This window comes from Aulonocara sp. 'chitande type north' Nkhata Bay, linkage group LG5, assembly GCF_057382095.1.
Source record: "Aulonocara sp. 'chitande type north' Nkhata Bay isolate Kocher_YH1m ecotype deep benthic linkage group LG5, A_spYH_male_GT1.1, whole genome shotgun sequence".
Classification (NCBI taxonomy): Eukaryota; Metazoa; Chordata; class Actinopteri; order Cichliformes; family Cichlidae; genus Aulonocara; species Aulonocara sp. 'chitande type north' Nkhata Bay.
In genome coordinates, this window is record NC_141348.1 from 39,980,394 (window position 1) to 40,005,255 (window position 24,862).

A 24,862-nucleotide genomic window follows, 5' to 3' on the forward strand; every position below is an offset into this window, starting at 1 on the left:
AGTAAATCATGTGGCATATAAGAGAATTATCTGAACATCAGAACAGCATCAATATGCATTATCAAAATAAATATATTACAGACAGGAAATGGCAGATGATGAATCCTTGGAGGGCAGACATAACCTTGCACTCCAACCTGTCAATATTCCCCCGAGAGTAAAGCTCATGCTCACTCTCTCTACAGAAAATGCATTAGACAGAGACGATATCCTGGACTCGCGCCTTCAATCTATCACACACAACCACTAATCTGTTAATTGATCTGGCAAGGGGAAAGGAAAAGTGTGTGTGTTGTGTGCATGTGTGGGGGATACGGTGCTGAGGGATGACACGACTGAATAAATATATAATCTTTTATAATGGGTTCAGGGACCTTGAGTGGATGAGAGCTTGCTTTTGTTTGGAGTCCCCCTTTAAGGATTCATCCAAACCTGTTTGTTGTTGGCAGCCTACAGCTAAGACCAGAAACAATATAGAAAGATTTCCCTCTAAATAAATATGTGTGCATACATCAGTGACGAGATTCCAGTAAAACGTAGGAGAAGATCATGCTTATGTAGGATAATGTGGGACTCTCTGTTTGGTATGTCTGACTTAAAACATTAACACACAAAGTGTTGCAAACATTACCCACCCGAGGATAAATGTACAGCATGTAAGTATTTGGTAAATAAGTGCAGAAGGCTAGAACTGCTTAGGCTAGAATTGCCTCTATTTGCTTAATCCAGTCAAAAGTGGAGAATTTTTTAACTCAATTATAGCTTTATTTCCTTTTATTTATGGTAGTTTACATGAGATTTGCTGAAACACTAAACCTTTTATCAAAATGGAAACCCCACAATTACATCTTATTCGGCGCAGATGTCTTTACATGCCACACTGCCCTCATTCACAGTACAGGTGTGTTTATGGTGCTGCATTATAAGTAAGGGAGGTCATGCTTGCAGGGCCATTGCTAATTTTACCTGGGCTTTCCCTACTGTGAAAAGTCAAATCTCAAATGTGAAAAAGGTCGATGGTTATGGGAATAACGTCTTTTAAAAACTCAAATGTTAACCTGATGTAAAAATAACACGAATAATAAAATGGGGAGAATCCGACGAGTGTGCATGTCTAAAAGCTTTCAGCGTATCTCTAAAGTAGGCTACATATTGACATACTTCATCCAGTAAATGCAAACTTGGACCTCCAGGAGATGATACTGGAGTGAAAGAACGACACTAATGACTCTGATCATTTCAGTCAAAAGACGACGGTCAATAATATGCAGCAGAAAATGTCATCAAGCGTTGCTTTACAAATGCAGCAGTGTTTAAAGGAAATATTAGAGCAGTGCCAGGAATCGTGCCAGCCGATTGGCCAAACGTACATTGACTCATTTAAAGCGGTCAGCATCGTGTTAACGCCTTTAAAGGACCTTTAAAGCTGTTCTTTTCAGATAAATAAGGACATTCCAACATTTCTATTTCAGTGTTTTTATACTCTGTATGCATGTGGTCCATGCTGTTGCCTTCTAGGATAAAAGTGCAGGTACAACTGGTTTCATAAGCAGATAATGCACTTTGTACAGCCTTCACGTGGCTCATACTACAAAGAACAAAGATTAAATGAAATGACTGGTGTGTTACCACGTTTGATCCAGGTTCTGAAAGTAATACATTGTGAGGACGATCACATTTTGCATGGGTGTGCTTTGATTTTACTCAAGCCCACTTGGTACCAACGAGTCTTTCTTACTTTTCCGAGGGGAGTCGGAGAAGCTGAAGGAAGCTCAGAGTTTAGAGTCAGGCGGATGGCAGCGGGCATTCTTTCAATAAGAGTGTAATGAATGCAAAAGTGGTTTTTTTGATATTACTCCGCTTCTCAGCCGCTAAAGGGATTAGGAGCCTGATGAAGGCTGGGGTGTTGGTGATAAGAGTCAAAAACAAGAAGAAGTGAGTCATACGCTCTGATCCTTTCACCACAGTCCTCACCAGCAGATTTTTAGCATCCTCCTCTGCGTGACACAGACATCCCCCTCGGAGGCATAAGGAGCTTAGATGATGCAGCATTTTTTTTCCTCCCTCCTACAAGAAAAACTTGAAGGAGACTTGCACTAATAGCAAGCTGGCTGCTTCTTGTTGACTTGTCAAGCATTTAACATGAAGAATCTGCCTAAGGAGAAAGAAATCACTGTACCACAGTGAATGCTAACCAAATTAGTTTATCAACTATTTTCACTACAGAATAATTAAGAAATCATATGCTATTTGGTTTTCCTCATTCCACTGTTATAAGTGAATGGATGTTTTTATTAAACATGACAAATCTGAACCAAAAGCCCAACATTAAGACTGCTCTAAGTGCTTGGTCGAAGAGGAGTTGAACTTAATACAGTCATCTTAAGGACTCGGTTCTGGGTGTGAGCACAGACGGCCGACACACCTGATGTTTAAGCCTTCTGTTTAAGAGGGCCATCCAATCAAACAATGGGGCAGTGGCCTTATAGTGAAGAGAGTTAAAGCAACTCAAGTAAAGACCAAATATAAAAGTAGGTCAAAATAAGTATACTGTATTCCATATTTTATATATATATATATATATATATATATATATATATATATATGGTTGAAAAATTATGATCACAGTTGCATGTTGTGGTTAAAACAGGTCAGGCTGTAATTTTATATGTTAACTATTTAATCATGACTTAGCATTACAAAAGAGTACAAGCACGCACTTATTTTCTTGAGGTTAGAAAAACCTACATGTATGCTGCTTCACCTCCACGCAATGCACGATTTAACCTTTCATCGTTTGTTGTATTTATATCTCTGCTCTTTCCTTTGCTCTGGAAATCAGAGGGAAGAGATTACAGAAAATCCCGTCTTTCAGGTGAGAAAGTGGGATTAAAAAGCAGGCTCAGAGTACAAGGTGTGAAAAATGCTCACAGTGTTTGGTGTGAAGCAGGATGTTGAAGATGCACTGTGTGCAGTTTCATTATCCGATTAAAAGCAGCATTATACGTTAAAAATGAACTGCTGGCTTTGCATTGGTTTACTGTGAGAGCTTCTAGGAGGTAGCGTGTCCATGTGTTATTCTTGTTCATATACTGACACCTAATGGCCATCGAGAGTACAGCAAAGCATGTGGAATAACAGTGCACTGAACAGTTTCTCCATTCAAAATCACTGGGTAACTGATTCCCACCAACATTACATTCCCATACAATTCCTATTTTTGTTCAATGTGAAATTCCAGAAAACAAGAAAATCTTGTGATCTCATATTTCATCCCAAATAAGTCAAATCCACTTTGAATAAAAGTTTAATTCACAAAAATACATTGACCAGTATAATGAAAATGTACTAAAATGTACTTTAATAATCCATAAAAGCTGGAACATTATTGACAGAAAAACACAAGAAGCATTATTAGAGTTGGTTTAGTATAATATATTTCAGCTTCGAGAGACATAGAAATCAATCCTTATTTTTCCCCATATTTCTTCTATAAAAGACCCATTTTTTCTGAAGCATTGTTATGCAAAAAGAAAAATGGCATTAGAATATATTATGGGAGCTATGAAATCCCGGTGACTGAGTATAAAATTAAGTCACATCAGAGAGAGATATCTGCAGAAGAGAAGTCCATGAACAAGAGGGCAAACAAAGAAAAAAAATGTAATAAAAAAAAAATAATAATACATATCATAGACCTCGATCTACCATCACTGACATGACAGGCATGGAGAATAGGTGTATGGCTATAAAAAAAAAATTCTCACTTTTCCACTTTGATTTCACTTGAAAACATCTACACGTAATAACTGATGCTTTATTCATGCTCGTTTTTGAAGAATATTTATAATCATACAACTAAAGAGGTCAACTTCCATGTCTTTCAAATACAATATTGAAAAAGATGAAAAATACTGAATCCAAGTTCTAACTTTGTTTTCCTTCTTAAATGCTGTTATTTCTTTATGTTAAGCTGTCAAAAAATAAAAATAAGGGGCTGGCCATGTAGGCAGCTCGTGGACTTTTTTTTGTTTTTTTTTTTAACTTTCAGAGGCTTTGCTGCATTTTAATCAGAACATCGTCAGTTTGTGGTGCTGTTGTTGGTGCAGAGGTGGACGCTTCCCGTTCAGCGTTCACACTCAAACTGAGACAGAGGAAGGTCCTCGGAGGCGAGAGACCAGAGTCTACTCTCTCTTACTGTCTTTCTCTTTTCATTCTCTCTGGTGTAGATCATCCTCATCTTTGATAGGAGCAGTTCAGTCAGCTGATTCACCGTTTATGGCTGATGGAGGAAGGGTAGGGTCAGGGCTGTTGGAATGCTGGCACGTTCCAATCAGGGCAACAGTTCTTCATTACAGCATTTCTGCAAGACAGCACACTGTCAGTCCTTCCATAGCCAACTCAAATCACCCTCTGAAAGAAAATTAAGGCGGCAGTGCCCTCTACTGGCTGCTGAGCAGCATTGCAAGTGTTGCAATTTCATTAGAAAAAAAATACACGGGCATATAGCATATATTATACCACTTTAAAGTAAAAGCATTAATGATTACAAGAATGATGTGTATAAACCTGGGATTTTAAGGCTTAAAAATAAAATTAAAAACTTATAACCTGCTTTTTGGACCCTTAATACAAAGTTTTTCATTCTTAAACTTCTTAGCGCTTTTCTTACATCTTAACCAGACCTTGGAAAAGAGATCAAATGTCTAACACAAAGCCTCAGGGGAAAATCACACCTCAGAGCAGAAAGTGAAGCCAGCAGTCCAACAGGGAGCACAGAGAAGTACTCCTGCACTATGTTCCTCAGAGGCACTTTCAGTGCCAAAGGCTTTAGGAAGCCGAGTGATCAGCATTTTGTGGCTTCTCTCAGCTGAGCAAAACTTCAATCAGTCCGTGTGCCAAAAGTCATGTGATGAGGTCTGCCGAGTTTCTGCTTGGGATGTTTAAACACTGCTCAGGTGCCATCTTTCCATTAACAGTCTGAGCTCTTAGCTCATGCTCGCCCTGTGCTTAAGTGTAGCTGCTGCAATTAAATGAACGTCTGTCTGGGCGAACACCGAGAGCCGCTGGTGTTCAACTCACAAACACCAAAATGAGAACAGAACACAAATAACATAATAGGAGTATATGCATGATGCTACAAGTGCAACTAGCAGGCTCGTGATTCATTTGCAGGCCAAGCTACCTTTCAGAGAGGCAGTGACAATAAGTTGGTAATGAGCGCAATAACAGATGCCCTGCAGTAACCATTCTTATTTCAAGTGTTCATGCGGTCTACTCTCATGTTGCTATAATCACATTCTGGCTACAGCAAATCTTGTTTTTCTTATTAGTCTTACAGTTAGCTTTCATAACTTCCATATGTTGTTGCTCGGTTTCTGATGAAGTATTCATTAACAGACCTCTTCAGACACATAGTAGAGCTCCTTCAAGAATATTAATGATAGTTTTATTTCATTAAGGTGTTTGGAATCTAGGGCCATGCAAGCTAACAGCTCCCTAAATATATCCCTCTCCCAGTGAATACAGTGACAGATAAAACCAGAGACTCAAAGTTCATGAGCTCATCAGGTCAACATGCTGGAAGCCACAAACTGACATGTCCCATTAACTCTCTGCGTCCCGTCTGTGCCTGGCACTGTATCCCCTCTCTCCCTCTCGCAGCGTATGAGCTGGTGGGCTGTGAGCAGTGGAACAGCGAGGTTGAAATCCCGTTAGTGCTGGTTCATTGGGCTGGCCGGCGTGAGAGTCGGGTAGGGTGGAGGTGGGGGGTGCTGGGAGTGCTGACGCCACCCTGGGGCATGCTAACAGAGGCCCCCGCTCTCACACACTGGAGCTCTAACTGACCAACACAGATGGGTTCAGAGGAGGAACGCAGTGGGTGGTTCAGCGACCCTGCTGTCTGGGCTGGCTACAATGGCACTGTCTGTTTCACTAATCCAGTTTTATCTGCAAAATCAAAGTTTTATTCCTCCACCCTGGAAGTTAAAAGTAACTGAAGACGTAAGATCTCTCTGTTGGCTGTGTGAACCTGTCAGGTCTGGCAACACTGGGGTTTTGTTCTGACAACAGAGCTCAAAATACCAGCTAACAGATTGTAAGAGCTTCTAAAAGCGACTGCACTCTAACCAAAATACTGGAGGGAGGAAGAAAAAAAAAAAAAAAGTTGTGCAAACTGTCGCTTGTTCAGCTACACCCTTTTTAATTTCAAACAACAAAGAGGCCATATGAGCTCCATTTTGCTCTTTTAATGACATTTGATTGTTTTCACAATATCATTCACCAATTAACAGCGAATAAACTGTTTAAGCTTTTTATTCTTGCTCACAATTAGATTCGTTTTTTGCTCCAATCCTTATGGCAAAATATCCCATAGGCTTGTCAGTCCTTTATTATTTATCTGTAGGCTTTATGGATGTGTACTCCTTATTTGTGGGTTCAGTATACTTATTAAAAAAAAAAAAAAAAAAAAAAAAAAAAAAAAAAACATAGCCAACTACTGATCTGGAAACATTAAAGCAGACTCGGGAGAAGTAGTTCATGTTTGGAGATTATATTAAAGTCAGCTGTTTATTATTGCGGAAATGCAATGCCACTTTATTACTGACAGGGAAATGTATTGACCGACTGTGAAGAACTTATTTGTCTACTTAGAAAAAAAAAGCACAGATCCCTAAAAAAATGTTAAGGGTCAGAGTCCTGCTCAAGGACACATCAGCTTCACTGACACCCAGGCTTTAGTCCTAAAACCCACTCATGTTCCATCCTGCAGCCCTTCGATCACCAGCAGATTTAGTCCCCAAGCCCAAACCAAACGCTGGCAAATATTTGGGCATTTACTGCTTCAAAAATAGGCTCCTGTGCTGTCGGCACAGACCAAACAGCTCATGCAGAGTGTTACATCATTTGCAAATTCACAAAAGCTAACAGTTACATCTCCTTTGTACAGCGTCTGATCCAGATTCAACCTTTCACACAGCTACTTCAGCAAACAGGTTTAGCCTTTGACAGAAGGTCAAATGACACATCATGCAAACTAGTTTGTTTGAAGTATTCTGAACAGTTTACGCTTCACTACCTTCAAAGTTTGGAAACAATGAGGCCCAATTCAGTAATCTCCATGTGAGGGTGGCTGCACATCCTAAGTTCTTACAAGATTTCCTCAACTGAATAGATTGAGTTTCACCTGAAGGAAACGTTCTACATATGTAGTGGAAACTTTTGAAACTGGTGAGAGGTGGGTTAAATGGGCACAGTTCCATCGGGACATAATGAAAATTTTGACTTATTTTAGGTTACTGAAGATGACAATATGCAATATGACAAAAAGGATGGCTGCTCTCTGACCGCAGTTTTACTTAATTAGTAGTTTTTGCAGATTCTGATTAACAATGAAGCAAAAGCAAGTAGCTAACAGCTTACTCAATGTGCTGGCCATCTATTAAAATCTCATATAAGATTTATACAACTGTAGAAGAAACAAGGAAACATGTCATTAGTGTTTACAGAAAATGCTTTGCAGCTCCAATCTGCTCTCATGTTGCAGTCCAGACTTTGACGAATTGACTTTAATTATTGCCTGCGGTCGTTCTAAAATTAACAGACAAGATTGTCTGTTTGGAAGGATTCACAGAAATAAGCACTTAGCGTGACAGTTTTCAGACTTCCTCATTACCACTGTTAAAAGGAGGCTGGAGCGCCGCGGCGGGAGAGGTCCTCGCGTTTCTCCTCATGACCCAGCAGTATACCTGTGGCAGCCACTGGCTGCAGTGCTGTTTTGAAAGTTGTGGAAGTGGAGTGGGTAGGGTTGAGCTGCCGTTTCTTTTGATCACCAGTTTTCTCCAGTTAAGGAGGTCAGACTCAGTCTTTATTTTTGACTTTGTTTTGGTAAGGTCAGGGGTGCAGGATTTGTGTTGATTTGTTTTTGTTTATTATTTTGGCCTCGGCTCACCCTGAAGTGTTGACACTCCCGTTTTGTTGTCCGTCTTTACCACTTTATAAATAAATCACATTATAAAGAACGGATTTGTTTCCTGTGGCTGCTTGGGTCATTGGGGGGCAGGTGCCTCACTCATGTTATTGCCTGGCCCTAGACGGGTCGTAACACCACTCAACATGGGTTGTTTTGTTTTTTTTAAATCCTGTGAAAAAGATTTCAAAAGAAGCAGCTCTTCGTCTGGGAAACAACATGCTGACAGATCAGGATTTCCCAGACGTAACGAGCTGCTGCAGCTTGCTGAGGTCTGAAATTTATCTCCAGTTATCGCAGACTGACTCATTCATATTACAGGAATGAAGATTTAAAAAGCATTTCACAGGTCTGAAGGGTAATTCACGGATGCTTTCATTTCTAGACATTCACGGGGCCTATGCGTCATCAGTATCAATGAAATAATATTCACTGAATGACGAGTGAAGTTGTTTGTAGACTGTAAGAGAGCTAACGACAGATCAGTGTTGTGTATCTGCTGTTAGGTTGAAAAGTTCCTCTTCAGACCGTTTTAAACCAAGAACCTCTCTTGTAACCAGTTAAATGAATCACAGGGAGCCAGGTCAGGCATTACCTCATGTTGCTTGCTAATACACACACTATAATTGTGTAATCTATTGTCTCTACTTAAACCCTCAGTTATACCTCCAGCTACTTGGAGGGGGGGCTCCATCTCTAAACTGCATGTTTTGAGTTTATACAGGTACAATAACCACTGTGAACAGTTTATTTAGACTATAAAGTTAAAGTTGTTTCGACTTAACCGCACGCAAACAAACCCACATGACTAAAACGACAACTGATGTATGCAGTACCATCGGAGACAGCAGGAAGATCAAAGCCATTACATAACAATTAATCTGACAGCTTGTCTATGAATCATGAAGTTGTGAAGATGCCGGCTGCATGGGTATTTAAGACTAATGTGTTTTGAAACTGTAGACACAAACACACACACACACACACACACACACACACACACACACACCTGGCTCAGAGCTGCTGCAGGGGCTGAAGGGAGAAAGGTCTTTAAAGCAGGACACAGTTGGATTTCTTTTTTGCCTTCTTCTTTTCCACTGGCGTTTTCCTATTTATCTGTCTGACCAAGTCATAGAAGATCTAAGAGAGAGAGAGAGAGACAACACAGATAAAATGTTAATAAAGCTCTAAACCTTATACCTTTAAGTACCCACACATAGCCTCGTCACTAAATGGATTTGTGTGACAGTTTGCAGACAGAAGGTTTAACAGGATGTAGCCCAGAGAATGAAGTATAATCCATCTAAGCTCATTATTACCTACATGTCAGAGAAACCTTAATTATGTGTCTTAAATAAATACAATTCTACTGATGATTGCAGTACACACATCCATCTGTGACTGAGATGGAAAACAAACTGAAAATATACAGAGTTGCATTTTTGGAGGGGACGTTTGTACTCACATCAAGGACGTTGATCTTTGACTTAGCAGAGGACTCTAAAAAGGCACAGTGGTTCCACTGTCTGGCCAGGTTCTGGCCCTGCTCCTTCCCCACCACACGCTCATCCTCCAGGTCGCACTTGTTCCCTACAAGGATCATCGGCACCTGAGGACAGGTAAGAGCAAGCAGGTTCTGTTTGTGCCCACATGATTTATCCCCCATTGTCTGGTCACATATTCCTTGTTCATGCATTTTTAAAATTTATTTTAATGTAAAACTTAACATTTTATTCAGAAAAACTGTTCAGATTCCTCTAAATCCATTTGTCCTTACAACCTAGACTCCACTCTGTATGTCAGCAGGCTGTTTTAGGATTTAATATAAATCCTACAATTTGTATTATTCACAGCTGAGGCTGTAGTCCAGGTTCACATCCAACACAGATAAATTAGAAGTATACAGGATACACGTATACAGCTTGAATCACAAGACCGTACATAATGAGCCATGAATCAAAGTCTCCTCATGAAGGAGAAGAACCTTCCTTTTACTTTTGACTTTGTATAACTTCTTCGTTCATACCTTTTTGCCATTTTTCCCCTACAGAGAGGAAATTAGATATAGGAGAAAAGCAAACGTGTTTCCTATAAACACGTTTGCATTAAAAGGCTTCAGTAACTTTTCTTTTAGACTTTAAATACAAAATTTTAATACAAAAACTTTACTTTTTGTAAACTTAACCATAAACCTTTAAATGCCATCTTGCAGGGAGAAAAGGACCCTTCTTTGGGAGGTGCAGCTGGGAATGTTAGAAAACAAACATTATCAAGATTGTTTTAATCCATTTGTCACCCTTTAACTCTACCTCAGGGAACGGTTAACAGTATAAAGGCCCAGGCTTTTTTATTGAACACACCAGCCACACACACACATATAAACAAAGGGGTTAAATCTCTTGGAGTGAAAGGTAGTGAAAAAGCAATATCTGCAAACAAATGTACAACCCAAGTAAAAGACTGAAGAGATGAGTATTAACAGTCAATGAGTGTGCTTTTCTCTGAGGCCTGAATTGGAGGGTCACAAAGATGATCAATAAAAAAACGATCTCCTTCCCGGTGGGAAAGTAAAGAAAATCATTTAGGTTACACAACTGTGTCCAGAGAGATTAAAGAATCAATAGGAACTGACGAGGAAGGTGGTTTATTTTTAACTTTTGTTTCTTTAAAAGGGAAATAAATTAAAAGCAAAGCTGAGGGGACAGTCACTGAGATTAAGTGCAGCCAGTTTTGGAACCTCCTAAAACCAGCAATGCTGCTTCTTTTGTTCTCTCAAATGTTTTAATAACCAAAGGTCCCCTCAAAAAGAAAAGAAAACAGAAAAAAAAAAAAAAAAAAAAGAAAGCCTGAGGAGGACAGTATTCTGGGCAAAACTTCAGCCTCAACTGTCAAAGTAGGCAGAGCTGGGCAGTCAGGGTGTCGGGATGAGTCTCATCCTGCCTGCTGTTTCCTGCCCGGCTATCTAGGGAGAATGCTGGCCCGGAGGAAGTTATGACAGCCCCGCCCAACCGGGATAACATCGCTTTCCTTCCTGAATATTTTCAAATGTTTCAGCTGGATTCCATGCTCCAGCTGCTCTCTGGAATTATATGACACAGAGAGGTCTGTGTGTGGATGTGTTCATTCAGCCTGGGCTGCATTTCCACATTGAAACTTGGCTTAATAAACTAATCACTGTAAAACTGTATGATGTTAGAAAACGTCTCAGATGTGAGGAAGACTTTAAGATGTTGTCACAGGGTTCGTTCACGGGATATCTGCGTTTGTGATACAGCTTAGGAATCAACTGATGGAAAAATTCTGCATGCAACAAAAGAGGCGCCAATAATATATCAGCCAGGAAAGTCTATTTGTGGCGCCAAATAAATTTATGCATGGGAAATCCTGCCTTCACTCTCTTCTGAGGACCTACAAATGCCCCCCAGACATGTCTTGTGGATGTGGAAAAGCTACATATTTTTAAGAAAAATACCAGTATCCTGACATGTGCTCACTTGTCCATACTCTTTCCCCCCCAGTAAGTCTTCTTTTCAGAGGTTGCTGTTGGAGCACTACCGTCAGGCTTCTTGAGACAAAGTAAGATATAGGGTGAGTATTTTGTGCCCTTTCTATGGGGCAGACGACAGGAAACTGAGATGTTTAGATTAACCCCACAGAAGTTGGTGGTTGATGTTTGATATCTAAACAAATCCTCAAGCTGAACTGCTGAATGACACTTCTCCCACAGGTCCCGGGAGAACCAGTGGTATGCCCTCCTAACAAACTCTTGAGTCAAGCTGGGATAAAAAGAATGGTGAGATGGCTGAAAGGATGGAGGTATGCAGGGAAAAAGGAAAAAAAATGTTCAGCGTCAGCAGAACACAAGGCAGCATTAGCCTACTTGAAGAATCCACACAACCCACAGAATCTGTTCAGACTTTATTAACATGCTACAGACAGGTCGTATCCCGCCCACAATGGCACGCCGAAGATTGGATTGTGGGTAACAGTGAACAGGCGGGTACAGAACGACAAAAATGAATGGAGTTAGTTCTTTAAAATGGAGCAGTGAGTCACAAGCATTGGAGTCAGGCATTACTACCATCCTAGTCACACGGGCAGAGACTGAGGTGGCCCGGAAAAGTCATAAGACCTCTCTTACATAAGAAGTGTGAAAGGAAATGAAGGAAGTGAGCTTTTAATTCACTAGTGTCTGCTCACTTACTTTATTTTTGCCACTAATGGCTCTTCTAAAGAGATGGAATTTGACCCTACTGTGTTCAATGAATGTACAACCATTAAAAGCCCTTTTAATTGAGCCTGGTGATATTAGGTGCATCTGTACATTATACCCGCTTTGCAGTAAATGGTGCATGTCAGAGCTGAGAATAAGAACAGCTGTAGCAGCATCAACGGTTTCTGCTTTAGCTCTGCAGTCACTTGAAAGATTTCTCAAACTAAGAAATCTGCCTTCTTGGAAGAAAAAGGGAAAACATGCCCAGCATTTCCTTTGGTCATGCATTCTTGCAAGGGGCAAAAAAGGATAAACAGATATCATGGCTATCAAAGGTAAGGGCACAAATGACCAGTGGACTGATAGCTGGCAGAGTGGCCATAATAGCCAGATAAGCTGAACTGTTTAAACTAAAAGATGTTTTCAAAGGGAACAGATTTCCAGAAGAAAAGAAACAACTCTTTCCTTGCGTGTCGAGAAGCCACTGGTCCTGCAATCCATCTGTTAGCCTGAGGCTAACCTCAGCTCCCAAACCATGGAGAGCCTAATGAAGAACCACAGTCTCACAACCCAGTTTTTGATGAGCTGAGGCTCTCCTTGCACTTCATGCCTGACAGTCCAATCACCCACATAGAGTGCCAGACCACATCAACACCACAAGGTTGGCCATCAAACAGAGGGGGGGAAGAATGCAACAGAAGCTGAAAAGGCCAGTTCAAATAAAAGCAGCACAATAATTGCACAAATATAGAGTAAGGGGAGCAAGAAAAAGAGAAAAGAGAGGTAATTCTGCTCCAGGCTAGAGAGAGGCTTTGCAGATGGCTGACGGGGAACAGAGAGACGTAAGGAAGCAAAACCAAGAGGGTGGGTTATGGTAACATTCATTCCCTCAAGAGATCACCAAAAAAGGGCATCTTAGATCCTGCTGACGCACTATCGACTCGACCAGAGAGGGGATAGAGGGCTTACTCGCTCCAGCAGTCCCACAATTTAGCAGATATATAGAAAACTGGAAATGTGCTGGTGACAAACAACAAGCTTGGAAAATAAGGAGATGACACATGCTCTTATTTGCAGCGTCGATGTGAGGTAGGCCTGATGGAGAAAACCACACAGTATACAGAAAAATCCCCGTGAGCACGAGTGCTCGGTGTCTGCAACAAACACTGATGAAACCGCAGGGACATACCCACACAACGTTAATATTAATCAGTGCTCAGTTATGCAGAGTACACAAGTTTGCCACTGTTTATACTCTATAAACATAACACCGTGACACTGATTGTGTTATGTTCAGATAATACAAATCTGCAATTAATTGCATAACACAGAGTGATTATAGTGTTGAATGGTATCTATAGCAACAGTCTGATCAGGCCCCTGAAAAATGTAGGCGGCTGAGCCCACGGACACAGGGCGTTTAGGTCTAACTGTACTCGTTGCCACTACTCTGCTTTCCACAGCCTACGTGATTAAAGAAAATTTTAGCCACAAACTGATAAAATTATAAAACGCTTGTACGCTTATGCCAGTATACTTACATCCTCTGTGTCCTTTACTCGTAGAATCTGTTCTCTCAGGTCTTGGAGGTCGTTGAAGGTGGACTGTGCTGTGATGGAGTATACCAGGGCAAAGCCTTGGCCATTCTTCATGTACAAGTCCCTCATAGCTGTGAACTGTTCCTACACAAGGGGGGAAAAAAAAAAGATGGAGAGACTATGAGCGCTGTCCTAAAGCTTCCAACTTTTACTTATTGTTTTTTCTTTTTTTACTCTTTTATTCGCTGCACCAGTTTGACGATTACATTGCATATCTGTGACAAGATTACAAACTTTGCTGGATGGTTAAGTCTAAATAATCATTAAATCATTTGTCAAGCATAGATGTGTTGGCTCTAGATTGTCCCTTTTGTTTTGACTGGTCCATTTGTCAGAATTGAAACAGAAAAAAAAAAAGAAAATAAGCAATTTCAGGCCAGTGTACGTCGATGAAACTGAACACCATTTTATTATCAACTGAATAATCACAGTGGATTGGTTGAAATCCCAGTGGATAAAGAAACAGTATTGTGCAGGATTACAATTCTTGGATGTCTGTCAGGTTTTTCAGCAAAGACACACACACAGTGCAATGCAACGTGGTCTGTTACCGACAAACGCACACTTAAAACAGTTTCTGCACATCTCTAGGATAAGAGATGATGTGTTTCTCAGTCGCCAGTTCCCACACAGACAAATGTTTCAGAAATGTTCTTGCACAAGGACACCAGTGGGGGGGCAGAATAAGACTAATGTTAGATTGGTGTACAAAATATTCTAAAACAATCATAGATATACCATAAAAAGGCATCACAGTGTCAGCTCATAACTGGATGTCATTTCAGCTACTAAAGATCTCATTGCCCAATGTATCTGTGAAATACAACTTGTTTTAATGTTTCACAGTGTGGGAGACCGTCACACCTTGTATCAAATATCATTTATGAATATGTAAAAACTGCAGGCGAGGAAAAAGATTTCTGGTGCCAGGAGTCTGTTTCTTTTCTCCCAGATTGAGCCCGAGTAGCGTTGACTAATAGCATCTGAGCAGGTCACGGTCGAATGCAGGTAAACAGTGTGTGCAGAGAGAATCGACTGCTTTCTGACTACAATTTAGCTTTAAATAAATAAGGCTGTTTTCCCTAGAGGCCAAATTACCAAACACTACCTAACGCATTGTCCGATCTGAAACGCCTCTAGATTTACTAAAATATATATTCAGGAGTGCATATGCCCAGCAAAGCTGAGCATTTGAAGATTTCAGTGGCAGTGAGTTTACTTACTGTGCCGGCTGTGTCAAGAATTTCAAGCATACATTGCTGTCCATCTACCTCCACTTGCTGTAAGAAAACATGTAAGAGCATCTTTAATTTCAGGTCACTGAGCAAACAAAATTCATAGGTTATATTCATAGGTCATACACTGAAGACTGAAAGAGACAGCTAACACTGAGGGGAAACATGAAAGCAACCACACCAGTAGTATGAAGTCACAGGAAAATATAAAGAATGAAAACTAGGAATGAGAGGGTAACAGAGTAGAAGCAGTTGAATGAGAAAATTTCCGAGCACAATAATATGTGAACCTGAGGAGCAGCTGGTAACAATCAGCTCATTTCAAGCCAGCACTCTGCCTCTCACGGGACACTCACCTTTCTGTATGAGTCTTCTATTGTAGGGTCATATTTTTCCACAAAGATTCCTTGTACAAACTGAACTGTCTGTAAGGGGAGACACACAGAAAGCCAACATCAAACTGCTGGAGTAGCGCATGCAGCCAAAGTGCCATATCATCTAACACTTTGTCCACCTACGATCATCACAACTAGACAGGAATGAGGATGTTCATGAAGCCCAGCTGTGACCAAAAGCACAACATAATTATTCTACTGGCACACTTCTAAATCTGCATTTGTTTGAACTTTTTTATTTATCAAAAAATATTCAGTTAGAATAGTAAAATGTAGAAAATACAAGGGCTGATCCCCAGTTTAGGATTTGTACTTGTTTAATCATTGCTGTGAACCCAGAAGATGCAGAGAGTTAAGAGCTTTCAGTGCAAGAAAAATTGAGTGGCACAAAAAAAATAAAATAGAGTGGCCAAATCAACACTTTGCTACTTGAATGTAAAAAACAAAAAACGGCCTGCACATTCACATAAAACAATAGTGGAAGACAGGATCCTTTTCATGGTAAACAATCCTTTTCTTCACTTGGCTGGATGTACTAAAACTCTTCTAGATGTCTATTATCCAAGTCTACCACAATGAGAAGACTTCAAGACAGCAAACAGAGGGCAAACAAGGTAAAAACAATTTAGCCTCAAAAATGTTGAATATAGTATCCAGTAGTTTAGGCCAGATTAGACCTAGAAATGCAGAGGTGCCAGTTCAGTGTGGAAACAGCATTTTTTAGACCAATGAAATTAATCACTCAGTAAGAGAATAATGTGAAGAAATAAATATGGAGAAGGCTTGGAATGAGGCACACATCTCCATCTGTAAAAACATGCTGATGTCAATAGGACTACATTAGGATGTGTAGCTTCCAATAGCACTCACCATTTACCAGTGATATGACAAAAGACAGAGGCAGCTAACTCTGAAGCATATAGGAATATACTGTCAGCTCAGATCATTGACAGGCCAGTGTTTCAGAGTACAGATGGCCAGAAATCTTAACCACACTGCAAAACCAACCCAGAAGTTTTGGAGGTTGAAAAAACAAAACAAAAACACAGAAATATTCTCCAATGGTCAAGGTAATCAGCTGATCTCAATCAAGAAAGGAATTTACATGAAGACAAAACTAAAGGCAGAAAGCCCCACAAACAAGCAACTACAGTCAGCTGCACCAAAGGCCTGGCAAAGCATCACAAAGAAGGAAAGCCATCTGTGGTGATGTGCATGGCTTCCAGACTTGGGCAGTATTAAAAAAATGAACATTTTATATATAATTATATTAGTTTTTCCAAGTACATGTTAGGCCTGTGCATAAAAATGGTTATAATGCCAATGTTTCTGATCTTCAATCAGCATATCAGTTGCTTTATTTCAAATCTCATATGGTACATAGAGCCTAAATTATGATAAATGTGTCACTCTCCAAATAAACAGCAATGTCCAATTTTGGATTGTGATAAAAGTGCTGTGCTGAGCGGCAGATTTACATTAGTGGGGTAGACCAAGTTCACCTGATAACATCTTAATCCTGCCTGTTTGAGGGATTAATCTGACACCTGGTTGAAATTAGCTGAGCAAAGCATACGACACATTTCACAGGCATCTGAGGTCTCCTGACAATAAAATACATCACTGCTCTGGTTCTGTTCTCTATCAACCTTAAGAAAAGTAAAAAAAAACAGATTACGATGTCTATACATGTAAACACAGATGAGCTTAGGACTGGCACTCTTTGAACATTTCAAAAACCCTAACAATAAAACCATTATATGCATTATATGTATACAGGCAGCTAGTTTCGATAACACAGGCCTTGGAGATAGATTAAACCCTTGTCAGCAAACAAGCATGTTCTCAATAAATCCTTTAGGAAAAAATTTAAACAGTCAAAAGACAGTTTCATCTGTGCTCTATAAACCTCCATAATTAAAAATGTTTCACCGCATGCTTCCCTTCAAAAGCTAGCAAAGCCTCTTGCTGTTTTATTGACAATTATCTACAAAGTCTTTAGGGAACACATGGCAGGAGTAATAGAGGCAGCAGATGCAGGAAGAGGATTGGAAGGCCATACTCACCAAAGCAGACTTGCCCACACCTCCAGAGCCTAACACCACTAGCTTGTATTCACGCATGGCGGGATTGCTTCACTGGACAGCCCAACAGTCTGCACTGGACAAACAGGGAAAAATAAAAATTGGACAAACAAAATGAGCAAAGGTGTGAAAAAACAGTGGGGAAAAAGCAAAAAAGAAATCTCTTTTCAGGCAAATCAAAGGGATTTTTTTCCTGTCTGGTCTTTGAGTTTTTCCCACTCCAGAAAGAAAGGATTCTAGTCATTCCTGGAGGATATAGAGGAGAAGCAGGACAACAATGGAGGGAACACCCATAAGTGGAGCTGCTTCAGGGTGGAGGAGGTGAAGAGTATGTGACCCCCTCTCTAACAAAAACCAGCTGTGATGTGTATGTGTAGGGGGGAACTGAAGGAGAGAGGAGATGATACATTGATCTGGCAGATATTCCTCGTAATGACACAATCATTTGGCTTTCACACACAAAACACACCCTGCTTACAGATTTGTTAGTCACTGAGTCAATTTTTGGTTTTATAAAACAGCAATATGGTGGCGGTCTCCTTCGCTTATGACAGAAAACAGCTGAGGGAAGTGGAAAATGTGATGGAAGGAAATTGTGAAGTAAAAATATCCCTTTAAGAAACAAGGAGGTTACGAATCACTGGCACACACTGTGGCGTAAAGTCAGATTGGGTAGCCAACTGGGTCACTACAAGCTGGGCTACAGACTCAGAAGGGGTTTAGATGTAGCTAAGCAATGCGGGGATTTCTGATTCCTTATCTACTGATCTAACTTCATATCAAGCAGTGTCTCAGGGTTTTTCCTGGCTCAGAACAGGCCTGTGATGAGTGTCTACGCACAGCAATAAGAATAAACTGTGTACTTTAAAAGCAATCAGTCTGGTACCTTATTTGGCTGAAATCTTTGTTACTTCTCAACATTTTATACACAAACATGTCTATTATAGTTGAGGAAATTAAACCCCCATTAACAAAGCTGGTTTAGAAAAAACAATATTTTAAATAGGAGGAGATTTTCCAGTAATTGTCAAAGCTGCAGTCAAAAAAAGACATTCAACTTGAAATATAAACAATATTCTAAATTACTGATACAACCACAAAATGTGGTAGGGATGTATTTAGAGAACACTAAAACATTTTAATATCGGTTTTCTTCAAAGACACGGCAGCTGACTGCCAGCTTATGTTTTAATGAACCAAGCGCTTTTGGATCAAGGGCTAAAAAGTGCCGCTTGTTGACATCAAGGCTGTAACGAAAAAAATAAATAAAAATAAGATAGTAGCGCATGCTGAAATTAGGTCCCAAGGACAACTATATAGCCTCGATTAATCATCAACTCTTTTGCAAACATCAAAAGCCCAATCATCAGCTACTCTGGAAGCAGATGATCCTCTTCTGCACTGCTTTTTTTTAAATAGCACACGCTAAACAAACTCTCAGGGGGAGTGGTCAAAGGACGAAGGACCTCCAGCTTCAATCACAAGCAGGGACCATGTGGGACATGAAGGCCAGAGTGTGCATAATTCATATTCTCTAATCCTCTGCACTCAAAGAGAAGTTCTCCTTGCATGATTAAGGGAGAGGAGCCAATGGGCGGTGAAGAAAAAGAACAGGGATGCACGAGTGCTATCCAAACGTGCGCCCCTGTATGCTCATGTAAACATTCAAGCACAAAGTCAAGTGCATGCAGTGTGTCACATATACAATGTGGTACAGACAATGTCACACTAAGATTTAGGCTACACTTCACTTGTCAGCTATGTGCACATCACAATTCCACTGTGAATGCTGTGGACTGACCCTTGCTAAGACGGATGACGTCAGGGGCTCGCTCTGTGACAGAGGCAGTCAGATTATTATGTGCCAGCTTCAAAGGTCATTATGGAGGATGAGTGTTCCTCCAAAAAAAGTGCAGTCAAATTCCAGCTCCCATCTTTACCATTTCAAACCTCAGTTTGCAGCCTGTGCATATGAAGCAATTGTTTCTAAGGGTCCATTCCTCGCATGTGTCAACAAATAAAGTAACTACATGTTTTTAAAAAGGTGTAGAAAGGTTTAAAAAGACAGTTTTCTTTATTTGGACAGGCTGCCTAGCAAGGATATTTAACATGTTATTATCAGCACCGGGTAGGATACGAAAATGTTAGGAGGAATGCACCTACAAACTGTCTGCCAACAAAAATTAAGATGACAATAGGAAAGAAAGCACCACAAACTACCAGGCAGATTAACTACTGTACAAAAAAAAAAAAAAAAAAAAAAAAAGAAGTGTGCAAAGCCGAATATGACAACAAAACAAGGTCTGTGTGGATCACCCTCAAAAAAAAAAAAGATAAACCAGAATAAGAGCCAGTCCAGACTTATTTCGAAGGATCAGTTACTAGTAACTAGCCATCCTTGGCCCTTCTTGTCTCAAGTCTCACTAATCCCTGGCTCGGTAAACAGGTTGATGTTCAATATCATTCATCTGCCTTTCCAAAGAGAAGCTCTTTCCACAATCAGAAACTCCAAAAAACTCCAACTCTGCCTTTATGAATTGCAGCTGGTGACAGCAGTCCTTTTTCTGCTCTTTAGAGGTGCTGTAAGCTGGAGGGACCCCTAACAAGAAGGGGGACAACACGACCAAGAGCCACTACACCAAGAACTCCAAGGCTGCACAGCAGAACAAGGACTGCTGGTTGAGACAAAAGTCAAATTAGAAAGTAAAAGCACAAAAAAAAGAATCCAAATCTGTCATGTACATCTGGAGTTTTCAGCACTGTAAGAATTACTTCTGACGTTAGCAGAGAGATTCCTCATTTCACAAGAGATGGAGATGTCGCCAAAATTTTGTTTCCTCTAAGAGTTTGCTGTTCAGCAAGTTAAAAATAATCTTTTCATTTACTGGACTAGTTTAGCATTAGTTCCGATCTCATATCCCCTTTTTCACACAAATGTGATGCTATTTTCAGAACAAAATGGAAATTAAGCCCTACAATCCGTGTTTCAGGGTTTTTCACAGTCTCTCTGATACTGGAAAGAAGTTAAGTTTAAAGTTACTGACATTTAAAGGAGTTTTGTAATCACCTACCTAACTGTAAGCAAATCTGACAGGGTATGGTTTCCCTTATTGCAATTATGGGTGCTTACCACAGCATATAAACAAATATATATTTAAAAAGAAAAAAAAAGTCACAGGCCATCATGTGCTGGAAATAAAAGTAACTGAACTGCCAATAAGTACTGAGACCACACCCAACTTCTAAAAAAATTATTTTACATAATTTCAAATTAATAAAAATAATACAGAACAGAGGCAAGCATGCTGAGAATGAAATGCAACCTCATGGGCCTCTCTTACTAAATATTATATAGGTCAAACCATAACCGTCAAACCTAACCTTCATTTTGATCTTAGTCAGACCAGGGATTTCCCCCTCGTATACAATATTGCAGTGTCCCATCAAAAGGTTTTCTCCATTATTCAATGCCATACTGATAAAATTATTTTTCAACATTTCAATTTACTCTATCTTGAAATAATGGCCACAAATAAAAGACACCTCATTTTTCTAGCCAGGGGAAAACCGTGTACACACCTGTAAAGTTTTGTGGCTATTTCTTGTACAGTTGTGATACTGTCACACTGACAAATCCTGTCCTGAACACCAGGCAAAGAACCTAAAACCGTTTTGGTGGTAGTTCCCCCTACATGACCTGTCACTGGGAGCACATTTCTTTAGCATTATGACTCGCGCACAGAGATTCTCACAGTGAAAACAGTACCAGACAAACTACTGCAGCTGCTAAACATAGGTGACAGTCACCCAGCCGGCACTTTCTCACCAATTAGCACTGTTGGCAGCACTGATATATTTTTTTGTTTCAGTTCCTACCTTCAGGCAGGAGCTTCACAACCATCCATGCATGCACAAACAAACAAGCTGAAACACAGCTTTTACCCGTGACATTGATGAACACAGCCTGTCAATAACATATCAATAATCTTAGTGTAAAGTAATGTATGTGCCGCATTTTTTATTTATTTAATAATTTTACAGTTGTGTTGCTACTTATGCACGTGCACCATCAGTAGTTGTCCTTTTGTTGCACTTGTGCCAAAATAAATATAAAAAGGTCTTAAATCTCAAATCTGATTGCTTTCCCAAATTTTCATATGGCAGTCTATGTATGAAAACAATGAGTCAAAGTGCTGGTGAACTAACACGGAAGCTCAAATACAAATGAAGAGCAAAAAACCACTAAAAAAAAAAAAAAAAAAAAAAAGAAATACTGCTACTAATAAAGTATTGAGAAACAGACCAAATTTCTTAGCTCAGAGTGTCTTAATTGATGCTAGAATCACTGGACTTGGTGCCATCTTTCACACCCCAAATGAACATATTGATTACAGCTCAAAGAGACTCTGCTTCATGTTTAATTTGCCAGCAACACAATTTTTGTTTCTTTTTGAGTTTTCCTTGAACTTGCAGCTACCTGCAGCCTGTTCTGCAAAAAGGTACTAAAGTGAGTGAAAAGAATACTCTCGTTCTGACACCTTGCCTGCATGATATCAGGGAAACTACACACAGCACAAGCCTGCAAACACAGTCACAATACCCGCAAAAATACACGTAGGGCCATTTAAGGACATCAGCTTTTAAAACCAAACCAGTCTCTTTCCACTGCCCTCAACTACACACTGTCATTCCCAAGAAAACAAACACACCACTGCTGTTAATCTGCTTTCGTAGTAACCCCAGCAAATAAGGAGCGGGAGAAGGCCACATGCCACAGAAAACATGCTCCTCTGTGACATCACTGCATCACTCACCCTCTACAGCCAAAGGTATGTATCCATCTAAGGCTGGGAATTGGATTAGGTGGCGCCGGTAGCAAGAGCATGCAACGAATGCAAGTCTGGATAAACTGCAAAACTTAATTTAGTGAACAGGAGGCTGTTCAGCTAAAGTACAACCTCCCAGGATCCACAATTTCCTGGTCTACTGAGATTAATCCAACAGCAACGAAGCTGTCACACAAACTGACTCAGCAGGATGGGATGACTGACAGCTGCCCTCCGTATCCTCCACCCAGTGCGGATGGTGAACATGCACACATCCGCTGGTTACGCTAGCAGCACAATACCAACTCTTGTGGGTTTTCGCTTGCTTGACAAACTACATGTTGATGAGCTACGCTGTCAAAAAAAAAAAAAAACCTACTTGTGGTTTAGGGTGAGATAACAGTTGCTCCAACAGTTTCTGCTAATAGGTGTTTTTATGTGTTCAAAAGTGCTTGCTCCTATGTTACCTCGACTAAAAACCGCAGTTCACTACACATAAGAAAGAAAAAAGAAGAAAAAAAAAAAAAGTACTAACTTTAGAGGCTGCTGACAAAAAATATCTACAAACATTCCTTTGATCTTAGTTTAGTTGGGTCTAAGTTTGTCTTTACATGAAATTTCACCTGTAACAGATTTTCAAGTCCTGCTGTATAAGTAGCTTGGCAATTAATTGTAACTAATTAATTTGAAGTGTATCAACTTAAACTTGTCTGTAATTTCCTGCAATTACTACCAAATTACAAACCTCGCTAGGAAATTAGGAATTTACAAGCTTGTAAAATAAACGCTTACCACCAGAGTTACAATAAAGGGGAATTCCATGTTTTCACAGGTAACTAGAGTAAAATACTTTCTGAAGAAATTGTTTTGTGTTATCAATTAAACTAACTTCATTCAAGAAATAAAGACAGGTGTCAAAGAGTTTTTAGGTGCACTCGCCGATCACTCTTCTCTTACAAAAACATGAACTAACATAAAATAACCCAATAATCCAATAATCAAGTTATACAACTCTCTTTTTTTTCTTATCTCCTACAACCTTAAATGCCCCCATGAGTCAGAGCTAAACTGCAGCCAGGCACACAAACTCTGTGACTTAATTATGACAAAGACCCGTAACTGACAAGCCTTGTCAGCTGAATGCATCTGTGTTACTGGGGCCCTGACCTGTAACCACATCCTCTTTCCTAAGCGCAAAAAGGCTTCATGCTGATAGGATGGAAAAGGAGTAGCTACCTACTAAAATAACCTCTTCCAGTCTCTGTTCCTGTTCAAGAATCCTGACAGCAGGCTGGCTTGCTTACTAAGAGGGAGGGTAGGGGTTATTGGCATAGATGGCATCTTTAAAGTCAGGTTCGGGGAAGTGTGTAATTTCAACAAAGAAAAAGTGAAATAAAGTACCCTTGAGGCAGTGAGCCTCTTTGTAAAAAGGGCCGATTAACTGGGAAAGTGACCTGCTGTGTGTTTACAGTTTCAAGGATGGGGCACACACCTTTCCTGCTTCACATCTCTCCCCCTGAAGCAGAAATAATATGCGATAGGCTGTCACGAAGCTTGGAGTCAGACAAGAGAAAGTAATTTGAGCTCTTTGGTTATCTCACTGTGAATCTACCTAATTTGCTTAAGGCAGCGGCATATGCTTATCACTTCAGGTCATGCCAAGTCCCTGCAATCTGTGGCTCGGACTAAACCACACAGCACAACACTGTCGATGTGTGATTATTACAACATGAGCTCCAGCAACATTAATCAAATTCTGGTCAAATCATAAGCCCGCTTACAGATAAACCCTTAAAATGGCATAATCTATAATCCACGCGAGTGAGGCCGGCATGTGTCCGCAAGCAGTCTAGTTTCAAACCAGCAACTAGCCTAAGTCCCGTTATCAAGCTTGTTAGCAAAATGCCGCTAACTAGCTAGCTTTAACTGCCTGCTGCGGGCCGCCGACACTTCACAAACCGCTAGCCGCGGCTCGTTAGCAAGCGAGCTAACTAGCCGACACATTCCCGACCTCTGCGCACTATCAAAACACAACCACCCTGTCAGAAGCCCGCCTCAAACAACCCTACCTTACTATTCCCGACCAAACCAGACGTGGCAAGCACTAAATCAAGCCACACTGCAGTGTATTTTCTCGGGAAAGCCACAGCTAACGTTACCTGCCCTTCCGTCTGGCCTTGACTAAAATGGGAGTGCACACTCCGGTATGTACTTGCGGGCAATTCCTCTCCTTTATTCGGCGAAAAAACACACACGCATACACACACAGACACACACGGCGTGTGATGATGAATTCGCTAATGGCCACGCAAGCGTCGGCGCTACGTAGTCCCGTGCAAATGACTTATTATTCGACCGCATTCAGCACGTAGTAAAGTTTGGCTTTCTGCACTTACCGTATCTTGCTCGCTGTCTCCTCGCCGCTCCGCAAGTGTCAGTTTGCCTCGGGCCCGTGCGCGCAGCAGACGTCACTCCCCGCTGATTCTCATTTTTCTTAAAAGGGCATGACACATCGGCCGCGCGCCCCGCGTCATTTGCATGA

At 40.5% G+C, this 24,862-nt stretch overlaps 1 protein-coding gene across 4 annotated transcripts; it reads right to left on the minus strand.

The window, feature by feature from the left end:
* Window positions 1-3,289: 3,289 nt before the first annotated feature.
* LOC147331288 (ras-related protein Rap-1A-like) lies at window positions 3,290-24,848 on the minus strand. Of its 4 annotated transcripts, none has more exons than XM_086293512.1 (8): window positions 24,717-24,848; window positions 17,477-17,565; window positions 15,372-15,440; window positions 15,004-15,060; window positions 13,724-13,864; window positions 9,435-9,578; window positions 8,979-9,109; window positions 3,290-4,363 (listed from the first exon to the last, which is right to left on the minus strand). In XM_086293512.1, the coding sequence occupies exons 2-7, from the start codon at window positions 17,531-17,533 to the stop codon at window positions 9,020-9,022; spliced, it is 558 nt and encodes a 185-aa protein (XP_086149638.1). In that variant the 5' UTR covers window positions 17,534-17,565; window positions 24,717-24,848; the 3' UTR covers window positions 3,290-4,363; window positions 8,979-9,019. The 4 variants fall into 4 exon arrangements, with proteins under 4 accessions (XP_086149638.1, XP_086149639.1, XP_086149641.1 ...); XM_086293513.1 differs by having other exon boundaries at window positions 17,477-17,570; window positions 24,717-24,780; XM_086293515.1 differs by lacking the exon at window positions 24,717-24,848 and adding an exon at window positions 24,480-24,656.
* Between the last annotated feature and the right edge of the window lie 14 nt (window positions 24,849-24,862).

Bases quoted from the DNA above. Each gene is read 5' to 3' on its own strand.
- LOC147331288 (XM_086293512.1), bottom strand. From the start codon at position 17,533: ATGCGTGAATACAAGCTAGTGGTGTTAGGCTCTGGAGGTGTGGGCAAG. The intron at 15,441-17,476 runs GTGAGTATGGCC...CTCCCCTTACAG, and splicing joins GTGTGGGCAAGTCTGCTTTG to ACAGTTCAGTTTGTACAAGG. The intron at 15,061-15,371 runs GTGAGTGTCCCG...GTTTTCTTACAG, and splicing joins TAGAAGACTCATACAGAAAG to CAAGTGGAGGTAGATGGACA.